Source organism: Melospiza melodia, chromosome 3, assembly GCF_035770615.1.
Source record: "Melospiza melodia melodia isolate bMelMel2 chromosome 3, bMelMel2.pri, whole genome shotgun sequence".
Taxonomy (NCBI): Eukaryota; Metazoa; Chordata; class Aves; order Passeriformes; family Passerellidae; genus Melospiza; species Melospiza melodia.
In genome coordinates this window covers 113,444,515-113,467,554 of record NC_086196.1, presented here as the reverse complement: position 1 = coordinate 113,467,554, position 23,040 = coordinate 113,444,515, and the positions used below count along the sequence as shown (strand labels likewise).

General features: G+C 44.5%; 1 protein-coding gene across 2 annotated transcripts in view; it reads left to right on the top strand.

Annotated features, from left to right (window-relative positions):
• Positions 1-19,337: 19,337 nt before the first annotated feature.
• EFEMP1 (EGF containing fibulin extracellular matrix protein 1) overlaps positions 19,338-23,040 on the top strand; it is a 45,202-nt gene continuing 41,499 nt past the window's right edge. The window contains exons 1-3 of one of the 2 annotated variants that reach the window (XM_063152770.1): positions 19,338-19,427; positions 19,882-19,969; positions 22,870-22,918. In XM_063152770.1, coding sequence (XP_063008840.1) covers positions 19,889-19,969; positions 22,870-22,918 — 130 coding nt within the window. In that variant the 5' untranslated portion in view covers positions 19,338-19,427; positions 19,882-19,888. Of the gene's footprint in view, positions 19,428-19,642; positions 19,767-19,881; positions 19,970-22,869; positions 22,919-23,040 lie in introns of those variants that run through there. The other variant, XM_063152769.1, reaches the window with a different exon arrangement.

Genomic DNA, 23,040 nt, shown 5'->3' with positions numbered 1-23,040 from the left:
ATCTGAGCCTCACCTGCAGAGCACAGCCCTCACCACCACAGTTTCTATTCACAGCACAATTTTCCAGCTAAGATTGGCTCAGAACACAGCACCTGGAGCCTCCAGTACATCCAGGGATACGTTGGAGGTTTTGTATCTCCATTCTGAGCATCTCAGCCCACATGAATTTGTGACCTTGAAGCTGAAGGAAGCAGCAAGACATCAACTCTATCACAGAACCTGCTGGTATCAACTGCTCCAAAAGACAAGCTGGCAAATCTTACCTGTGTCTGACAGACAGAACATCACCTCCACAGCTCTCTGAGGGGCAAGGGGATGTCTCAGCACACAATTAGCACATAGCAGAGTCAAAGACATTGTTTTATTCATTATTCCTATTCACACCTGAAGCTCAAATACTAAATGCAACCTCCTGGCTGTCTCCATGTGAGTTTTACCCATTTCTTCTACACAGAGATGAGTCTGGCCACAAGCTTTGAATAAGAATGAGGATCTGGAATTCATCTCCATCCCACAAATTGTCAGCATTTTTTAACCAAAGGCATGTTTCATTATGTTCCATTGGTAGGAAGTTAAATGGGTATTCAGATCCTCAATCCCTGTATTTGGAGATGAGAAGTGCTGGCACAGGTGCACAGGTTAAATCCTGAGTGAACCCTTCCCCAGAGAGAGGAATTTGCATATCCCAAGGTGTCTGGAGGGACTCTGAACGTGCAGAGACATGGAGCACCTTCCAGAGCAGGAAACATGGCTGGGGGCAAGAGGAATCCCAGGAGTGAGACAAGGAGCCTGAGTAAGCAGATATTGTCTGCAAGCTTGGAGAGGCAAGTGCCAGTTTCACAGCACTGCAGCTCAGGCAGTGACTCTGAACTCATTCCAGCCCCTCTGGAGAGTCCACACCTTGCTTTGTCTGGGAGCACATGGAACTGGGACCTACACATCCACACAGAACCTGGATTCCTGCACATGGAGACCCACAACCTCCACACAGAACCTGGATTCCTGCACATGGAGATCCACAACCTCCACACAGAACCTGGATTCCTGCACATGGAGACCCACACTGTCTCCAGCTGGCACTAAGGCTCCAAAGGAAACCAAAGTGGTTTTAGCCCCTTTTTTCCTCCTTCCTGGGAAAATAATTCAAGGCTACCAAGACTTAGAAACACTGGTCTTTCACTATTTTTTCCCCTGCTATTGCCTATCATTTTTTAACAGTTGTATTAAAGGGGAAATACACCAAACATTCTTTTATTTATTGCTTTACTTATTTTGACCTTTACTACTGCCAAAAATGCATCCAGCACATCATTCATGAGTGAATGGCATGGTTCCACAGCTCAAGCACACACAGAGTGTGGGGAATAACTGCTGTAGAAAGAACCTAGCAGTCCAGAGGACCTAGCAGTCCAATTCCAAAGGATTGAAAAAACCTCATCACTCCTTGTAGGTTTTATTTAAATTTACAAGACTTGAAGGTGACTATATCACTTGACAGTAGTTCTGAAGTGCTCTGAATTTTGGCTTGTTAGATAAATGCAGTTACCTGTGTGGTTCAATGTGTAGTTCTGACTTGTCAGTTGTGAGGAGTAGGACTGGCAGCTCTGACCCTTTGGACCACAAAAGAATTAGCATTTTATTATGGATATCTTCAGATGCTGATCAGCCTAAGCAGAAATGCCGTGAGAAAGCCAATGGGTGGGAAGACTGAAGGGAGCTGATGTCATGGAGTTCATACTGTAATCTAATTCTAGATTGTTCAGGCCTCCCATCTCTCAGGCTCTTCTCCTCTTCCTGTTTCTAGGAAAGCAAAGAGCCTCCACCCTGCTAATGATCCCCCAGGGGAGGCGGTGTCAGGAGGCAGCACTTGCAGCAGCAGAGGAGCCACGGCTGCTGCAGCGCACGGCACGGGCCGAGAGCAGCCACAGCCCAGCGAGATCGGCCCGGGAACGGAGGGGGAGGAAGGAGCCTCCTCCCGGGGGAATGCAGCTGATTCAGGGAGGGAGGGAACAGCTTCGCAGGGAAAACAAACCATGAGCTTCTCAGAACCCCAATAATGGCCATGCACTCTCCAGGGAGGGTTTGCACAAAGATGGGAAGAAACGTAAACAGAAAGATGTGCGGTTGGAAACACCACTTGAAAATGACATTTCACAGCGAAATGTCAGGGCAGAGTGTTGCAGAAGGTGATGGGGTCCTCACACTTGGTTTTTCCACAACTTTTTTGCCTCCCTCCTCCCTGCTGAGTGCTCATGGCCAGCTTCAGAGCTCCCTCACTGAAACCTCTCTGAGAAAAAGAATAGAGGCAAAAAAGCCTAACCATTTACTCCTTCATATTTTTCCTCCCCTTTCACACTTCTATCCCAGTTCAGCTACTGCAGTGAGAGGCACAAGAAAATGGCATTAACTCTATTTCTCCTTATTTCCCCTATTCTCACTGCCAAGAGAGCATTCAGCAGTTCTTGCCCTGGGACTCCTTTGCCAGCCCAGAAGGAAAGGAACCTTTCCACCACTCCCTGGTTCAGCCTCTGCCAGAGCACAGTGTGCAAATGAGATGCTGCACTTTAACCACAGAGCCCCACATCCACTTACAACAGGATGACCTGGGAGAAAAATGAAGAGAGAATAAGAAGGAAGCATTTGATAAGGCATTAATTAAATACTAATGTGGTTAATCTCCCCCTCTGCTCTCACTGCTTTTGAAGCAATAGAAACCAGACTGGTATTTCCTAGGAATCTCTATACAAACAAAAAATTATCTGAGGTAGGCATTCCCTATGACAAAACTTATCTTCATGATAACAGAGCAAAGATCCAACAATTCACCTGGCAGCAACTAAAACAAGGTGCAAGTACAAAGTAAAATCAGAGGTGTTTTCCCAAAAGCTCTCCAACAATTTGTAGCTCATTAACTCCCTAGGACATATGTTTACATGCATTTAGCATCCCTAAAAAATTGGTTTTTCACAAACCTGTCCAATATTCCCCCAAATCCACCTAAATTACAGTGTCCATAAAGCCTGAGGCAAGGAGTGCTACAGATTCACTACATGTAGTAATGGAGATTCACTTCTTTTTGTACCTCTGCTCAGCAGAGGTTCCTTCAAGCTTTACCTTAGTTGAAAATCTATTAACTGAGTGTGTATATGAAAAACAGTAATTCTTCCCAATAATCATGTACATTTCACCACACTATTCCACAATTCCTGCTTAAAATGGAGAAATAACAGAGAAACAACATAACATTGGCGGGGAGGAAGCCTTGGCAATGAGGAAAGAAAATAAGGCGACTGTGGTGATTCCAGGTTATGGAATCCAAAGAGAGAATCTGTAATTCCTCCTTTAGGGACTCAAAGAAGACTTCCAGATAACTTTATACATCCTCTGAATTTTGGCTCAAGTATCTCAGCAAGTAAAGGACGTTGTAAACGACAGTCCCTCCATCCCCTGGCTTGCTTGGAAATGTTCAGATGCCACATTTATTCCATCAGGCTCATGCAATCAGTCCCACCCAAAGCTGAGCTCCAGAGATGCCCAGTGCAGGCTGCAGGCTGTGAGCAACAAGCACGGAGGTCCAAGGGCTCCCAGTTTTGGTTAATGCACCTCCCACTCGTCCCACTCCTCAGCACAGACAGGGAAGAGCACAAAGCTGTCCACCCTTTTGGATGACTCCACAGTCCTGATGGAGCAACAGCTTGGGGCACACACTGCAGCTTAGCCACCCACACACATAGGTTAATGCACTTTTTGATGATTCATAAACCCAGATCTAAGAGCAGAATCAAGGCTTTTGTTCATTATTTTGGAATGAAACATCAACTAACATTTTTTACAGATGACTGTCAAGGCAAAATCCTGGACTGCAGAGTCCTGCTTATCTGAAATTATATTCAGCTACGCCCTTCAAGGCAAAGCCATATCTATTAAAAGAAATACAGAAAATCCCAAAATCACAATCCTGGAATGTTCAGCTGTGTACTGTACTCCATGCAGTTCACTCTGTTCAGATTTTACAAGGATCCTCCATACAAAAAATGCTATTCCTGTGCTACATAATCCCTACTCACTAAGGACTTGTTAAGGATGGATTTGTAAAGTCTTAACTGCAAATTCTTCTGCTTTGGGGTGTCCTTGCTGAGTCTTTAATAACAAAGCTTTGAAGTTTAATTACTCTCTTAGCAGCTGCAACCATTATATTAGAGATATATATACAAGGTGAGTAATAAGGTTGTAAAGTAGGAGTTAACTTTAAACTAAAAGGGAAAACACAAGGAAAGTTTTATTCATCAATGGCTTTGACAAAATTAACTTCAGAGTCACACACATCAAGGCCAACTTCCAAATCAGCAGAATCTGCCCTCTTGCTCCTTCCAGCAAATTCTATTCAATGCCTAATTATGAGATGCAGAGTCAAGGGGGGGGGCAGGGTGCAAGAAAACTCACAAGTGCCAGTTCACTTTGCTGCTAATATAATGGAAAAAACATGTGCAGAGCAGGCACCCAGAAGAGGAGCTGCCCACAACATCCTGAAGGAAGAGTTACATCAGCAGGGACAACGCCACAACTCCTGTGCTGTGCAGAGCCAGAGTGAGACACCCTGGCCACAGAAAACTGCTCTGACATAAAGATATATTGCCATGCTCCCTTTTTCAGGGAAAGGGGAGTGATTAACAACCCATGTGTCAGCTACCAAGGGAAGCATTTCCAGAATATTTGCTATGATTGATCAGCTTCTTTGACCTCCCCACCATACTGAGATACCCTCGGAGCAAAACTGCTCGTGTTTGCAAAGGGAACACAAAGGAAGGCACTGGAAATGCAGACCCAACTAGAAATCTCCTTTTCCATCATTACTGTTGTTTGCCTGATGACACAGACACAGTTTTGGGTGGTAATGTACACAGACATAAGTAATATCCCATCTGGATGCATTTTTCTTACTCTGCTGATGTGGTATATACACCAGATAAATACCAAATACAAACTTCTTTTTTTCCTCCTGCCATTTTCCAATCCATTGTGGCAGCCATGTTATTTTTAAATACATATCACATATTCTATTGGTTCTCATCAATGTATATTTTAGATGAACACTCACATTTATAACTACACCCCTAAAAACAATGCTGAAAGAATGTTAAAGTTGTAAAGTCCAGGCTCCAAATGTCATGATGGGCAAGATTCAACTTGTACATTTTACACAATTAGGAAAAAAGTTGTTTCTACCTCAATGGTGTCCACAGAACATGAAGGGGAAAGACATCAAGGTTATATAGAACCCTTTGATCCAAATAGCTGATGTAATATAATATCTATTCACTAAAAAAATGTTCATCACTTAAATTTTTTTTCTAACAAATTCTCCCAATGCCAGATATTTTAAGAAAACTGAAGTGTTTTTTCTTTCTCAGTGCAGTACCTACAGTTGATAGGATACTTGTAAATTCTGAGAGACAAAACATGATGGTAAGACATGGTTTTAGCCAATCTACCCTGACTTTATAAAACTAAACCCCCCCACTCTTTGCCATCTAAATACATCATGTCTGGTGTCTCACCAGAGGAAAACACTAACAGAATTTAGAAACTGTCATCTAAATATTTCTGCAGGAAAATCACAAAAAACATATTCTCATTATTTGATAACTTGACTTTACTTCCAATCTCCCTCCATATCAAGATACTACAGAGAGCTTTCCAAACTCACTGGTTGAGAAGCAGAATTTATCATCTCCCCAAATCATTCGTTTTAGGCTCCAATAAAAGTACAGGGTCATCAGTGATGTGCTAGATTATATCCCATCCCTGAAGCTGCTAAATCAACATGAGGGACAAGCTCCAAATCAGCCTGGCCAGACAGCACCAGGTTTAGAAGCTGTGCTGAGAGCCCATGAGCACTGAAGGGCTCCAGGAGCTGCCTGTGCACTGTGCTGGCTGCAGCTGCAGCCAACGACAGCCCCGTCTGCCTGAGCCAAAGCCCTTACGCAGATGCACAACTGGAACTTGGAAATTACATGGAGAAACAGCTAAGGCTCATGAAACTCCAAAACATTTCTGCTTCGACCAGTGTGGTCAGCAGGGCTGTAATTTCTGTGAATCCAGTGTTTGGGCTTCTTGGAATTTACCAGCCCTGCTGGCAGAGCAGTCACGTCTTGTAACTTCCATGTGGGCAGCAATGAGGCTCGAGGAACTTGCAAGCTCCCCAGGGCAGAGGAGGAGCTGGCAAATTCACTTCGACAGATACCTGGTGTTCGTGGGGATCTGCCAAGGCCGTCGGCAAACAGCTCCCGGCTCCTGTGCAGAGCTCTGCGCTGCTGCACCGGCAGGGAGCTGCGCTGCAGGGGCTGCGCTCCCCCTGGGGCAGAGAGGGAATGGCTGTGCTGGGAGCAAAGCGATGTTCTTGGCTCTGTGGCTACGGGGCAGCAGAACTTCCTGAGAAACCCAACTGCGGTGCCTGAAGGATGCTGCGAGTGTGGTTCTCAAGAAAATTAACCTCCGCGGGTAGTCTGGGAACATCTGTGACACAAATTGTACCTCACACAAAATAAAACAGACACCAGAGGAGCTGGCAACTACTTCACATTCCAGCCTCGGAGCGGTTCTGCAAGGCTTGATGAAAGGTGAAGATGGCCCTAAGCACAGAGCAGTTGTTTGCTCCTCTGTTGAGTGTTCTTCTGTTTGAGATATCCCACACTACCTGCTGAACTAAAATCTAAATGAGAAGCACTGAAACATAGTAACACAAGGGCAGCCCTGAACCCTGGACAGCCAGGTGGGGTTAGGGGGATGGGACAGATGGGAAAAGCAAGGAAAACAACACCTACTCCTGGATATGCTGTACCTTGTTATGTGGGACAAAATATCCCACATAAAGGGACAAATGTAACAAAATATTCAGGAAAACAACACCACCCCTGGATATGCTGTACTGTGTGATGTGGGGCAAAATATCCCACATAAAGGGACAGATGTAACAGAATATTAACAAATTACTGTTTCACTGTTGATTCACATGTAGCAGCTTCAGCTGTTGTGTGCTTCAGCCTAATCCTCTATGCTCAGAAGTCTGATAAGTTTTAAAGCCCCAGGCTGTCAATATAAGAATATCACATGTACATCAGTGTGGTGGACTATGAGCTAACATCTATATGAATTAACAACTATAGGAATTGACAGGATATGTTATCCCCTGCCTGTAACTGGGTAACTGGACTTAGTTATCCCTGGAAGTTTCCATCCAACTTGCCTCCAAGTGTCTATAAAATCACTAAGCAGCTTCTGCAGAGCATCTGCATCTCTCTCTACATCAAAATCCAGCATCAGACACTACAGTCAGCCTCTGAATTCAGCCAGATTCAGGACAGACCAAAGAATACCCTGCCCAATGGAACTGAGCCACAATGTCTAATCTTACCTTAACAGCAGGGAGTATTCCTTGGAAAGGAACAGCCATGGAGGTGAGTCAAACATCAGCCCACCAAGGAGAAGATTTTGCCTCATTCACAGCAACTTAGAGAAGGCCAGGATTTTCTGGAGTGAGGTTTTTGACTGTGGAATCCTGCACCATGCTCTGGCTTGCTGGCTCTGTGTTCAGAGGGGCTCCTCCCACCTCCTAATCCCAGAGATAACCTGCGGCACCTGCTTTGTGCAGCTGACAGAAGCCATGGAAGCAGAGCAGGTGCCACCAGAAAGGCCCTCACACAGCTGCAATGGCTCTGTGTGTGTGTGAAGGTATGTTAATGTTCACAGGTCTGTCCACACTTCCAGGGCTTCTGCACCCTCCAGAACCGATTTTTGTCTTGTCTTAGTGCTTTCACTAAGAGCAGAACAAAAGAGACTGTAGGAAACATGAACAGGAAGGAGAAGTGCCCCCACAAGCATGGATAAAGGGAAGCCTGATCCATCAGTGCTCCTTAGACTCTGCCTATTGCACTGACTTCCCCAGCAAAAGCCCAGCCTCTCATTTGGATCTTTGAAGACTCAGCACAGGCAACAAACATTGATGAAAACTCTTTGCCATCAATGTTATCTGTACTTCCCCTTTAATCTGCACTGATATTAATACACACAAAGAAACTTTTCAACAGGAGCCTTTCAAACCCTTCTCCTCCGGATCTCACTCTTTCCCCTCACAATATCCATTGCCATCTCAAGACACACACTGGAGTAACACAGCCCCTCTCAGAGTCCCTTGTGGGGCACTCTGGGAATCTGAAACACTCTGGTATTCCCAGAACCTGAACCTTAAGACAAGTGGTTGTATTTAGGATTCCTAGTCTTGCCAGACTCAGATTCTTTTCTTGAATTTGTCTTACACAACTTTAACCAAATGGAAACAGAAACCATATTTTGCACAGAAGATTAAGATAGAGCAGCAGCCTCAGAAACACCACACCAGGACAGAAGAGTTTAACCCTCACTAAGCAGCCCTGTGCTGCTAAGATCCCAAGGAAAGACACCTCTGTAGGCATTCCCTAACATTGTGCTTCCTGTGCTCTCCCTAATATCAGAGAGGGACTGGTAATTCCTTTGGAAAGGCAGCTGCTGAAGCCTCACACAGACACAATGTGTGTAGGTAGCAGCTTGCTACATGACTTATACAACTTATTCTTTTCTCCTTCAAGCCATGTTAAAGAGGCAAACTGACTTAAGGGGTGTGGAGTTATTACCACAGTTTAAGCAGGAGGAAAATTAGTTTAATTGCATAGGTTAGACTCTGCTGGCACTCTCCACAAAGACATTATCCCCCTTTTTAAGGTGAGCCTGCTCAGACAATTCATAATTTTAGCCCATTTCATCCATGAACTCCTTCCTTCATGAACTGGAGCAGATGACTTTGCAAAAGTAGAAGCGAAGAGGATTAATGAATGCAGCCTGCAGGGAACAGTTCTTTGCTCTGGCTGAGAATAACCTTGGACAAACCACCAGTTGAGCAGTTCCAGACTAGTGCAAGTTGGGCTGTGGCTCCCATCCCCTTCTCCACCGCTGCCCTGACATTTGAGCTGTAACTACGCAGTCCTTTCGGAAATATTTGCACGTTTCTGTTTGCCCTCCAGCCAACATCCTGCGAGCACTGGAGACAGACCCGCTCCTGGCGCCACTGGAGGGCAGCACCACATTTCCAGATCCCTCTCCTGATCTCCCAGAGGAATGAGTTTCATCCCGCTCCAACACAATGGATCCACAATATCCACTTCGACTCAAGACTCTCATAAAAGCCTTCTTTGTTTTACAGCAAGCACGGTGATACCGTTTAATTCCCCACTTCGCTGTGCATTTTTCTTTGGGAAGTTTGGAGTATCCCTTCGTGCAGGGTTCATAGGGAACTCAGCTGAGCTTTTTAATGGGGCTCCATTGAGGAAACATCTCTTTATTTTGCCAGGGTGCTGTTTGTTTCCATGGTGCATTCCCAATCTCACAGGCTTATGGTATTTTCTGCTGCCTGTAAGTGTATATGCAACAATAGCAAATCATCCAAACTCACGTTTTTAAAGGTCAGCATTCTTTTAATGTGCACGTTTACTTAAAACCACAAATCTAAGTTAAGTAATTTTCACCCGAAAATAACTGGATGGCTCAAATTTCCTCGTTTTTTTCTTCTTTTCCATTTTCCTGCTATCAACTCCCCTATCATTAGGATAAATCTCCACCAGTGTTAGATGTGAACATTTGCATTTAGATTTGTTTGTTTGCACGTTCTCCCTGCCTGCTGCCAGGGGGGAGCCCAGTCCTACTCACCACATCCTCAGTGCCATTCCCAGACAAGGATCCAGGGATGGCAGCTCCACAGTGCCCTCACACATGGCTTGAAGTGCAATTTCCATGGGGGCTTAGCCACAGATGTGCATGGACAGAGCCCAAAACATCCACCAAATGAACTCCACACAGAGGTTTTGCCACCCCACCTTTTCTGCTGAAATGGCTAAACAGACAATGCATCACTTACCACAACTCTCACTCAGTTTATCTGATAAGTTCCCCTAATTCTGCTTTCTTATTTCTCAGAAAACTCTGCCAGGCTGCAAGGATTACTAGGGCTCCAAGGCCAGCTGTTGGTTTTATGCCACCAGAATCTTGGGAAGCATGGATTGAATTTCCAGCCTCACTCAGGGACCTGGTCCCACTTCTGTCCCCACGCACACCCACCTCACACAACTGCATGGCACTTGGTGCAAGGCAAGAGGGAATTTTTTCTGGCACTGCCATATTAAATTTCTATGAGAACAACCCACTAATAAAAACAATATGTTGTACAAGTTCCTTTTCCTATTAGAAGCCCTACAAGTCAAGCCCCATAACTAAATACTTGTACTGGAAATCTTCCAACCATGACTGGAAAAACACGCTGACACCAAAGTTTATTTTATAAGACACCAGAGGGGTCACTTCCAGATTAGACCAGATTGAATTCTCCTCACATTTTGTGAAACTCTTCAGGAGATTTGTTGTGGCATTCCACAGTTCTCCGGGCAAAAAAAAAGGGGGGGAAAAAAGCCAAGCATACTGTATAGAGGCTGCAGATGCAAGAGTTGAACACTTCTTTTTAGAAAATACCAACCTACAATAACAAATAATTTTGTTATTCACAAGAGAATCATTGAGTATTGCAAAACTTGATAATTACTGATTCATGACAGATTTAGGAAAAATATCAGCTTAAGTAATCAGGTCAGGGCACTGCTGTTGACCACAGTGTTGGCAAAAGAAACAGTTTCTGTCTTCATATCTTTCATCAAAGTTTAACATTTTACAGTATTTAGCTTTTAGCACTTCATTGGTCCAGACCAGTAAACAACTGATAGCTTGAGAAGCAGAAGTTCAATTGTGAGCAAACATCTCTAGTTAGTATTACCTTACACCATTCACATACTTTTAAATTCAGGCTAGTAAAATCATTGAGGATCCCTGAGAGCTCTAATTTATTACTGCTGTTAATAAATTCACCAGATGATTAATCCCTTTTGCAGCCTGTCACCAAAGGTATGCTCTGTCACACATTGCCAACTGGAAACAAGGATTTCATTCAGATCTCCAGGTGGACAAAAAAACAGCCCTACTTTTTGTGAAGGTAATGTGTGTGAGCTTCATTTCCTCCTGGAAAATTAGGAGTTTTTCTCTAATAAAGATTGCTGCAAATAAATCCATTCCACTTCCATCCATGCCTCCATGATATTTTTGCCTGACACTGGAAGTCATTCTGGAAAGGCAGCAGTGCAGTGCAAGAAGGCCTCTAAGTATTGTACCAGCTCTTCTTTCTCTTCTTGAGATTCACACTAAAACCCCCAAATTTCTAACAGTGAGAAACTGTTCATCCACACCAAGTAAAGATGTGTTTTGCAGAGGAGAGGATCCTGTCCTTCCCTTCACCTACCAATGCTAAGTCAAGTGTATTCCAGCACTTGAAAGCCATTTTGAATACCACACCCTGCCACACTTCAGGCCTTGCTCACAGGTCCATTTCCTGCACTGTAGAAGGGCTGAACTAAATAATGGAGGTGAAAGTCAACTGAATGAGGAATCTGGAGTAATTCTATCCAAAAATACCACTGACATTCTCTACATGGAAGTGCTCTGTATACATGCCATGTGACTGTTAACTTTGAATCATTATTAGCTCTAAAGGAATGTTGCACACCCCCTCAATCCTCCACCTTCAGAGAAACAAAATATTTCTCTTTGTGCTTTTAGCTAATGTCCTTTTGAATCCACTGAAGGAAGGCATGGGGAAAACATGGAAAGGCCCTTCTTAACAACTGCAGTGTCACAATCCTGAGGCCAAAGCCACCTCCTCTGGTTTTGTGCAATTCCTTTTAAAGCAGCAAGGAGGAATTTAGCAGCAGCTACAGGACTGTCCCCAAAAGCCACAGCACCCACAGAAATGGAACAGGCTCCCAACCCACTGCAGTCAGACCACACAAGTTTTGATGCATCTCCAGTGCAAGGCAGAGAAAGAATCTGACCCTTAGTCCTACAGCAGCAAGTGCCAAAAAAGCTATTTTACAATCACACAATCTAACAATCTGCTTCAACAGACTTAAATCATCCATCTTCAGGATGACATATTTCTGTGGGTCCACAGCTTCCTCAGAGATACCAGGCAGGAGCTCCAGCTACATGTAGAGATTTGCATATTAAAGGCCTTCCTGAAAGATTTACAGATTCCAGGTACTTACAGACTGAGACAGATAATTAATAACTCAGCCACAGTTTGCTGACAAAATGTTGAACCAAGGGCTCTCCTTTGATTTAAGCTCAATCAATTTTGCTGTTTCTGCCCCAGTGTTTTCTTGCAGAAGTGGAATTTCTATGATAAAAGCTCTATTAAGAGTCTACATCTGAAAAATGAAGGATGAACGTGAGCAGAAATGCCCTAAACCAAGTCCTAAAACTCTGACACATTTTAAGTATTGCCTCTAGAACTCAAATTTTTTTTCAATCACAGCTCACTGTTTAAAGTGCTGTCAAACATTGCAGTGAGAAAGGCATTTTTTTTCCAGGAGTAAGGGAGCTGAAAATTAAAAACCTTTTCTATATAAAATGGGGTAAAAAAGTAATAAATAGGAAGTCTGAAAGTAAAAACAGTGAGTAGGTAAATCCACTCTTCACTCCCCTCCTCTGCACTGATGGAAGGGGTTTTTGCCACATGCCTCTTGCGCTTTTAGTTGGGATTTTCTAAACCCATGAAAATAAATAAATAAATAAACAAATAAATAAATGGAAAGCCATTAATTTGCCAGGGCTTTGGGCTTGCAGAGAATGAGAACTTGAACCAATTAATGAAAAGAATCCCTGTGCTACACGTGACATAAAGTGAATATGCAGTAAGTGAAGTGTTAGTCTATGACACAAATGACATGCTGGGGCTGTTCTGCAGCCTCTCCCCCTCAATGACTTGGAGATGTGGTGCTCCCACTGCCTCACTCCCAAAATTGATTTTTTCTCTGATGTGGGTAAACTCCTACAGAGCATATTTTGGGAGCATAAAGGGTAATGGGCATTTCTGTGCCAGCTTTTTGTGGCATCATCCTCCAGCCTTTTCCAGAATTTTGATCCCTTTCAACCACAGGCATCTGCAAAGAGGGGTGAGAGGATAACCCCATCAATCTCACAGAGAGGAAAATCCCCACTGGCATTTGGATTCTGCTTTCTGTGGGACAGCTTAAAGACAAGCACTAAGCTTAATATTCCAGGGAATTCAAATGCTCTGATATACATCCTGTAGTATTAACACGCAGATATTGAGAAGAAAAGTTGTGTCTCTGGACAATAATTAATAGGTTAACTAAGCAGGTTGTTTGCCAAGTTCACCCCCACACAATATAAACAAGAAATATTTCTGCTGTTCCCCTGTTACTTTTTTTCTCAAAAGAGAAAGAAAGGAAAATTCAGGAAGTTCAGAAGATGCTTGTGGAACCAAATTATAGTTTAATATATCTACTGATCCTGATGTTCCTGAATTGTAAAAAGCAAAGTGGTCCTTAGCAAGAGCTCTGCCTCATAAATCTGTTCCTGCAAGGCTCTCTTTCACTACAGCATTTCTGAGAGGTCTCAGTTTGGTTGTGCTGAAAGATCACAGCACTGTCACACTCAGGTTTAGGCCCACGAGGCTCTGCAGAAAGTTTTGTGTTAAGGGTTTCAAACATAAATGTCTGCCTTGAAGGCCTTTAGCACTTTCTGACCATCAGGAATACTCCAAATCCTCTTGAGAAAGGTTAAACTACTCACATTAATTCTCAAAATCTGCAGCTAAATACAGTGCTGGGAAATTGCAAAAATGCCAAGTAGGGCTTGAACAGGCTGCTGGAGCTGAGCTGCCAGTCAGAAATCCATGCTGGTCACACAAAGGTGTTCCACTCCTATCAACCCACACTTGCCCCTCTCAGAAGTGACAAAGGAAGGGAAATGGATTCCCTGCATGGAGGAAGGATAAAGAAAGGGCACAGAGTTTTTACTTATCCACAGCCATGAATGTTGCAGTGGATGAGTTCTGCCTGATTGTCCTTTCAGCTGAGGGGATGCTGAGGTGCCCACTGCCTCAGAGACAAACATCCAAACTCCTGGACTTGGAATGGGATCTGAGCATCCAACACAATCACTGTCTTTGGAAATCCTGGACAGGTAAGTGAATGCACCCACCCCACTTCCCTGGGCAAGAGTCACAGTGACATCTTTTCCTCATCTTTTCCTCATTTCAGAGACAGTGCACCAAGAAATCGATGAAATGATTTGCACAAAGCTTCACAGGAAGGCAAACCTAGAGTTGAAAGCTGTCTCCAGCATATTGTGGGTGATAGTGGATTTGAATTCTGGCATTTCCATGTTGCCTCTTAGCCGAAGCAAGGAACTGCCCTGACACAGCTTCATCAGACAACAGTATACGTTCAAGCTAGGATTTTGAATATCAGAAAGGCTGTCTGCTCCTCAGCTGGGTTATGTTTCTGGGAAAAAGTTCTCATTTTAACCAAATTGGTTGAAACCTAGTACAAATCAGACTTCAACTCCTATGTGCAGCAATGCTGGTTTTCCAGAAGAAAAAGGGGAAGAAATGACAACTCCAGTGTACAAAAACCCCACATTGACACTGATGAATGTTTTCTGTGCTGCTGTTTCTCTTATCTGGCATGAGAAAGACAAAAAAAGAGAAAGAAAACCACTGCTAGAGAATGGAAAAGAGTTAAAAATGCACAGTATAAAAATGGAATAAATCAGAAACACAAGCTAAAGAGAGGAGGAATATTTAAATTGCAGATCATCACAGTGCAATTTAAGCTACAGCCCAGATTTGCCATATCTGAAATTCTCACCACATCGAAGGGTAATTAACCTGTATGGTTAATCCATAATAACAGATATTCTGGGGTTGTGAGTACACTTGTGTAAGATGGACCTCAAAGTTACAACTGAGAAAACCCTGAGAAAACACCCAGTAACCATATCACAGGAGTGTCACCAGGAGAGGTCTGCAGGCCTGGGAAATCCTCATTCCCTGAGATGCAAGAGGAGATGAACCCCACATGGAAAGTGAAATGGGCTCATCCTTCCCACACACCATCACCCCTCATTTCTTGTGCTGTTTTCAGCTGTATCTGCAAATTACTCATCCTTCCAAAGCCCTTCAATTGCCAATTTATTAGGGCTGCACAACTGCACCAACAAAAAAGATGGAAAACCTCTGGGAAATGCCTTTCCCACTCCCTCACTCTCTCCCTCTTGTTTCTTTGACTGACAAAGGACTCCAGTGGGAATAGTCACCACCTTATCTGGCCATCCAGATTTCTGCTGGAGTCCACAGAAACACACAAAACACAGGATCACATCCCCATAAAATGCAGCAGACAAGCAAATTGCATGCTTGACAAATTGTATGCAGACCACAGGCTTGATCTTTAGCAAAAATCAAAATAAAAAATGGCAACAACATTATACTTTAATATCCTCAGAGCATTGTTAGACATTTAAAAATGAAACACTGGTTTGCCCAAGTTAGCCAGAGGCCTCAGCATAACAAAACTCAGGCAAGATCTCTCATACAGGAGAAAACTTGAAGAAAATAAAGGCTGGAATTCTACTACTACATTTTTCTAATCCAGCTTTTGTATTTTTTCTCTGTCAGTTTTCTGTAATTCTGTGTTTGCATCATCTGTCACCTATGAACTCTACTGCAAAGCAATAAACAAAGAACAACAATAAATATATGTTTAGGTTGAATGGGAGGATTAAGCAGAAGGAGAGAATTCGTTTTCTGTCTCTTGCTACTGACATTTTGGTCCTTACTAAATTTTCGTCATTTCAACACCTGTGATAAGAAACTGATATGGTGAATTTTTACCATATGAAAAGTGAGAGTAATTCCCTAACACAGACCTTCTTTCAAATCAAGTTTAGAGTTCAGTAACACTTCATGGCACATACAATATACTCAGGATACCTCCCTTGAAGATAAATAAACTTGTAAAATATTACCTCAAAAAAAGTTTAACATTTGTCATGTTTAAGCAGCAATAAAAAATCAGACACCTAATTTTTCACAGTTTATCCTTCACCAACATTATATCACTTCCAAGCTGAAACATGGAAAAGAATTTGACATTTGCAGGCAGCGTGGCAGAAAGGCAGCCTGCCATGTTATCAAAATAATTTATGTTCTAAAATTCCTGTGAGTCCAACATGAAAATAGCATCTCCAGCACTCCAGCTCTGAGTTCAGACAACTCCAGTGTCACTGGATGTGACACACTCAGGGACAGAAACCTCTTCAATTGACACTGATGGTCCCCTGAGCTGACAAACACGAGTTGCTGAAATTCTCCATGTGCTTCATTTTCTGTTCTAGGGAGGGATGTTTGAAACAGGAAAAGGGGGTCAGATCTGGGAGTAGAGGAGATTAAACTGCAATTTTGTTTTCCTCCTTTTTGGGCTGGCCTCTAGTATCAATCTCAGCCTGCTCTAAATTATGTCCAGCTGTCTGTTGCCCCCAGGGACAATTCTAGCAGCCAGAATGAGTTGGGAGTGCAGTGACATTTTAACCACACACAGCTTTCCTTCAGCCTACCTATCCTTGGGTTTTTGAGGACAATGGGGGGTGGCAACACATCCTGCCAGGAAGAAAAAATGTGAACATCGAAGTCGTAAACAGATTCGAGCTGAAGAATTTATGAAAATTGTGGGGTTTAAAGAAAGCAAAAACTGAGATGTGACAGAGTTCACCAAAACAGTAGGGAACAGAGTGCACCGTTTTCAGAAGGAGCCAAAAGTAAAGAAAAATAGGAAAATTAGGGACCAGCCTGAGAGGATCTCTTCAATTGTTAGGGGTTGGCCTCAGCAGTGCCAAGCTGCTCGTGGGCAGCATGGAAGGAGGGAGGTGTGACCACAGGACATCCTCAGACACCCCAGATCTGTAAATATCTGTCCCTCAGCTCGTTCACATACCTCACACTCCCATCAGCGTTTCCAAGTTCTGCTCTCCCACACCAGGCACATTTCCAGCTGTCTCAGCAGGGAATAGCTGAACTACCAAACCATGGACTGAGTCTCCCACCTCCATCTGAAGGACTGACAGCCACCCTTGGCAGAACAGGGCATTTCAGCACATGTGTGACACTGGCTGAAGCCAAGGCAAGGGGGTCCCTGCTCAGCCAGTGCTCAGACCCCTCCAAAATGATGTTCCTGCTCTCCTCTGCTCTGCAGAACATCTTTCCAGAGGGAAAAAAACAACTGCAGTCCTGTAATACAGGCAGTGGTTTCCTATGTGGTAGCTTAAGACTTTTTAAATTTTTTACTTAATCCATAACTCAACAACTTAAATTTTGTTCTCTTTGCATGGCATGGATGACAATGCCACAATTCAAATGGCAATTCAATACTCATCAATAGTATAGCCATAGTAGATAAAAGCAGTTATTATGCTATTTTGCAGTCATTAAATTATTAGAAATACCTGCCTTTCTTTCTATAAGCAAGAAACAGGAAAGTTTCAACTTAGATTTTCTCTATTCCACCATGTTGTTTCTTCTGTTCTTTATTTACCAGTGAGGTGTGTGGATTGTAAGTACATTTTCAGGAGTCCCACTTACCTGTAAGCACAGAAACTGCAATGAGGGAGGGAAAATCCTACCTTCTCTCACCTAAAAAATAAAAGATAGGCAACATATGGTTGCAGCTCCAAGTATTCTAAAACTACCAGCTTGCCTGATTCTAGAACAGATAAGAAGTGATTTGATCCAGAGACAAAATTAATGAGCACTGTATGGCTGTCCAAAAAAGAACTCATGCTTTATGTAGGATCAGCTCTAACTGAATGTTAAAAATTATGGGGTTGTGTAGGAAAGCCATTCTCTAGGCCAGCAGTGTAAGACATTTTTTCAGATTTCCAGTTTTTCAGGCCCTTCATGGTCTACATTAAGGAGACAAAAACTTATTTTAGAACTAAAGACCTCCTGTTGAACTATAGGAAGAGAACAGAGGTGCTGTACTGTGCCACAGGCCCCGCAGAAGCCAAACTGGGGAATTAAATAAAGATCTAATGAACACGTTTCTGGACACCTTCTCCTCACCCAAACCCTCCAAAGCTTCTAAACCCTTGCAAGGCCTCCTCATCCTTCCTTCTGTCCATGAGCTTTCCCCTGGGTGGGGAAATAACAGCATTTCATAGCCTGGAATGATTTTTAGAAGTGATGATTGCTGAACTTGGGCCATGTCTGAGGAACAGGCACTGTCCTGTGGAGGGCTCCTCATGGCTTTTAACTACCAAATTTTTAACAGCCACAACACATCAATAGTCCTGATATTTTAAAATTCATGGGGAGGTTTAGAGTAGATATTACTGAAAAAAAATTCAAGGAAAGAGTTGCAAAGCACTGAAACGGGCTGCCCAAAGCAGCGCTGGAGTCACCACCCATGGAAATGCTCAAAAATGTGTGGATGTGGGACGTGAGGGCAAGAATATTGGAAGCAAGTTCTGTTTGCAACCAAGTGAAGCGTAGGAGGTCTAAAGGACTTTTTGTGAGTTTATTTTCTTTTTTATCTGCTTGTGTTCAGTGTTTGCCTTGCATAATGCATGTAATGGAAGGAGAGGAAATTACACAAGCTTGGACTGGGGAAAAACCCAGTTTTCCACTCTCATTTCCACATCTGGTTACGGTTGCAAATAAGACCAAGGCAGTGATGGACCCAATAGCCTCAAAACTCCTTTTTTCCAACCTTAAGCATTCTACAGTTCCATGACTCACGACAGACACCAAAACGATGGCCGGGCTGCGCTTCCTCGAAGATCCCAACCGGGACACGGCTGGGGTACCGGAGCGGCGTGAGGGAGAGGCTCCCGGGGCTGGGGTACCCGAGGGGCGTGAGGGAGCGGCTCCAGGGGCTGGGGCACCAGACCGGTGTGAGGGAGCGGCTCCCGGGGCCGAGGCCGCCCTCCCCTCACAGCTTCCCGCGCTCCCGCTGCCCGCGCCGGGGCCGCGCCCGGGGCTGCCCTCACGGCCCCAACATGGCGCCGGGGCCGCACCTGCCCCGCGCCCTCCCGCGGCGCCGGCAGGGGGCGCGCGCGGCGCCGGCGGGACAGGAGCCCGTTCTATTTAGCCCGGGGCCGGCACCGGGCACGCACCGACAGCGGTGAGGGAACCGCGGCCGACGGGTACGGACGGACAGACAGCGGCTGACGGCAGCGGGAGAACGGGCACCGCCGGCCGCCGCCGCCGCACGGCACCGAGGGGAAGGATAGCGAGCGGCCGCCGACACCGCACCGAAACCGAGGGAAAGGGAACGAGCGGCAGCCGGCACCGCACCGGCACCGCACGGGCAGCGGGGAAAGGGAGCGAGCGGCCGCCGGCACCGCACCGGCAGCAGGGCAAGGGGAGCGAGCGGCCGCCGGCAGCGCAGCGGGGGCGGTGCACGGGAGCAGAGACCGGCGCTCGCCCGGTCCCGCAGGTAGGAGCGGGCAGCGCGGCGGCTCCGTGCCCATCGCCCCCCGGGCACGGCTCTGCCCCAGCGGGTCCCGCAGAGCCCGGCAGGTGGGGGGTGTCCCCCACGCCTCTCTTTGACCGAAAAATCACTTTTCTGCCCCAAAGCGTGCGGCGGGCGGGCAGTGCCGCTGCCCGCGCCTCGTCCGGCGCTGCTGCCGGTGAGCGCTGGGGTGTTTTAAACTCCATTGACTGGTTATTTCCGCCCCTCGCTCCCAGCTGGACAAAATCCCCGGGCTGGGAAGCGCGGCCAAGCCTCAGCCTCTCCTTGCGGGAGCGAGCGGGCAGCCCGGGCCGCCTGTCCCAGGTAGGGCTGGGTGGGCTCCCCCGGCAGGACCCGGTCCCAGCGGTGCCGCAGCCTCTCCCAGCAAAGCAGAGCGCTAAAAGCATTCCTGCTGGATTTGTTTTTCCTTTCTTTCAAGGTTCACGATGTTGACAGCTATGTTCTTGGCTGCGCTCGTTCTTACTACAGTACATTCGCAGGAAACTGAGGAAACCATAACGTACACGGTAAGGTTTAATAGACTCGGAGATAATTACTGCTTTGCGGGGATTCTTTGCTAAATGACCCTTAAGAAAAACCGAATTTCTTGCCAATGTATAGCATGTGCTACAGAGTTTGAATGTTAACCATAAAATAAGCTGTTCCTGCACTCTAACAGTGTTTAAAAGTTCAAGTTGACAAGATTGAGCAAAATGCATTACAACTGCTTGTTTGGAAAAGTTTATCTGTGTACTCAGTTCGAGGGATTGAACAAAATTAGGAGATTTTAATAATTTTTTAATCCATTTTCATAAAGGCAGGGTCCCTAGGACTTTCATTTGAAATGTATGGAGTTTGACAGATAATTAGATCAAACATTCTTTTGTGTTTTCTTATGGATGTTTCAAGCTGTTTTTAACAAAATGTAAGTACTTCCAAATTTGGGGCTCTTGATGAAGCATCTGAATCCTGGAGTGATCATGGGACTGTTCTTTTCTGAGCTGGATTTGAGCAGTGGCTTTGCATGGCTTGATAAAATTGTTCAAGAATACTGGAAATAGGTTGTGCTTGCAAGCAAGTGGCAGGCTAAGAGATTTAAAGGTCTTTTTGTCAGGCTTTTTCTTTTCAATCTGCTTGTGTTCAGTGCTTGGCTTGCATAATGCATGTCATGGAAGGAGTGGCAATTACCCCAGCTTGGGCTGGGGAAAAACCCACATTTTCACATCTGATTACAGCTGTAATCCTTGCAACTTGCTTCATATGGGTGGACCTCTGGATATGTGCACACACATCAGCCCAATGCCACACAAGCAGAAAATTCTGCACACATGCAAAAAGTTAGAGAACCACAGCCAAAGCCCAGGATTGTGTCTTATACAAGTAATCCCACTGAAGTCAGTGGGATGGCTCAAGCAAGTAAATATTGCAGAGTTGGACCTTCTTGTAGAAGTTAGGGCTTAAAGAAGCCTCAAGTGAACATCAGGAAGTCAGTAATAAAATACTTTAACACTGGGATTTAGAAGCATTAGGGTTTTGAAGGATGGGAGTAGTTTTATTTAGAGGCTTCTGTGATTTACTTTTGTTTTAAAGTCCCTGTATGTAAGTGGAAACTGAAGATGTAAGTACCTTTTGAAAATCTGGACTAAACAGGGATCCCACCCTCCTCCTTCCCCACAGTTATTATATGAGGGGGGTTTAATTATACAGCATTTCACACAATTCTGATTATACCGATTGAACATTTCCAGTAAGATTTCTATGTGACTTGGGCACCTATGCTCCCTTTTCAAGGAGGTCTTAGCCCTTAGGTGCTTCACTGATGGTTAAATGCTGATCATGTAAAATGAAACAAAAAAGCCCAGCTTTGGGAGATTTTGCTCGTGGGATGCTACTGTTTCTCATGCACACATTGTATCCATGGAGGGCCAAATCCTTTGCTATTGTAAAAGCCTTTGGCTGCAGTAATAGATGGACTTGGCTCCTTGCAGTTAAACAGACAGTACTTCTGTTGTGCATTAACAGGAATTGGGTGATTCAGTAAATGCATGAATTAGCTGTTTTCCTTTGGGTTTGCCTTTTCACAGCTACAGTAACTTTGGAGTTGTCAACTCAGCATGTAGTCAATCCTTTAGAGAGTGTCCACTTACCCCTTGGGGAGAAAAACCCTTCCAAGCTGCAACTCGCTGCCACATTTGACAAATCGCTGGTGTCACCTGCAAGAGAAGAAAATATTTTCAATGCTCCTGCTGAGTCAGAGTCTGTCAGTAACAAGTCCCTTAAAATAACTTGAGGATCGGGCCTGCAACAAGTGGATCTTGGCGTCAAAAAGTCAAGTTTGCCACTTGCAAGTCCCTCAGCAGCAGAGGAGTTGCAATAAGATTTAGCTTGCTTGACTGTGACTAATTACATTAGTCAACTCCATTCCTTTTTTGTATAGGGCCATTAAAGTAATAACCTGAGCAGCCCAAGATGCACCTACACAGCACAGTCTGGTTGATTCAATGATATTTTAACATTTTAAATGTTCCTGCTGCAGTTGGTAGCACCATGATCCTTTGCTAATCAGTCTCTGTAACTGTGACCTGCGATTAAAGTGACTGCCCTCTGGATAATTTAATGTTTTTGGGCAGAAGAATAATGAAGATGCAGAGCAGACTATTTAAAATCTTTCCTGAACTTGCTGGTGTGCATTGATATGAATAGCTGCTGAGTGTAGCCTTGTTTGAGTTCTGCAAAGTCTTGTATAAATAAGTAGTCCTGCTGTTATAAACTCTAACCGTTTATTGTGTGTCTCACAATATAAATTGTCCTTCCTAGACTGCCATTCCTGGAGTCATATGATTAAAAAGCATGTGAATGAATTTCCAGCTGTCATGGGATCCTTCTCCATTGCTAGAGTGCTAATGGGAGAGAGGATGAAGTCCAGGGGCACAGAGTCCTCTTGGTCCCTCTGGCAAACAGAGCCTGAATATGAAAGAGGTTCACCTGTTGGAAAGCAGGGAATGAGATCCAGTTTCAGAAAAACTTGTTGCTTTTCACAAAAAGATTTTCATTCTGGTCAGCTTGGTCACTCCAAAGATCATCCAAGGATTCAGCTAAGGAGAGATAGTATAGCACAGGAACACGGGAATGAGAAAGCAATGGTTTTCTCACTTTGCTCCCCAGTCTGCTCACAACAAACAATATCTTGGGAACTTCCCAAGACAGAGGCATTCTCTGTGTGTTAATAGAACATTCTGAATAGGAAGGAATCACAGGTTTTACTGCTCCTGCACAGCAGTGATGTACCAATTGCCATTTTTCTAGCCTACTCCAAGGTATTGCATTTCCCTTTGTGTCACACTTTGAGCTCACCGAATACCCAAGACTGTTCTTCCAAAACAAAGAATCCCAAGTAACCAAATTATTTTTTTTTTTTTCTCCACAGCAATGCACAGATGGCTATGAATGGGATCCTGTTAGGCAACGGTGCAAAGGTACAGTAAATAATTTTCAAAGACAGACTTGTCACTGGTATTCTTTAAGTATTCTCACTGCACACCCCTGTTTTGGACACGGAGGTGTGCGTGCATGTCTCGTCGTGTTCTTTGTGTTAATG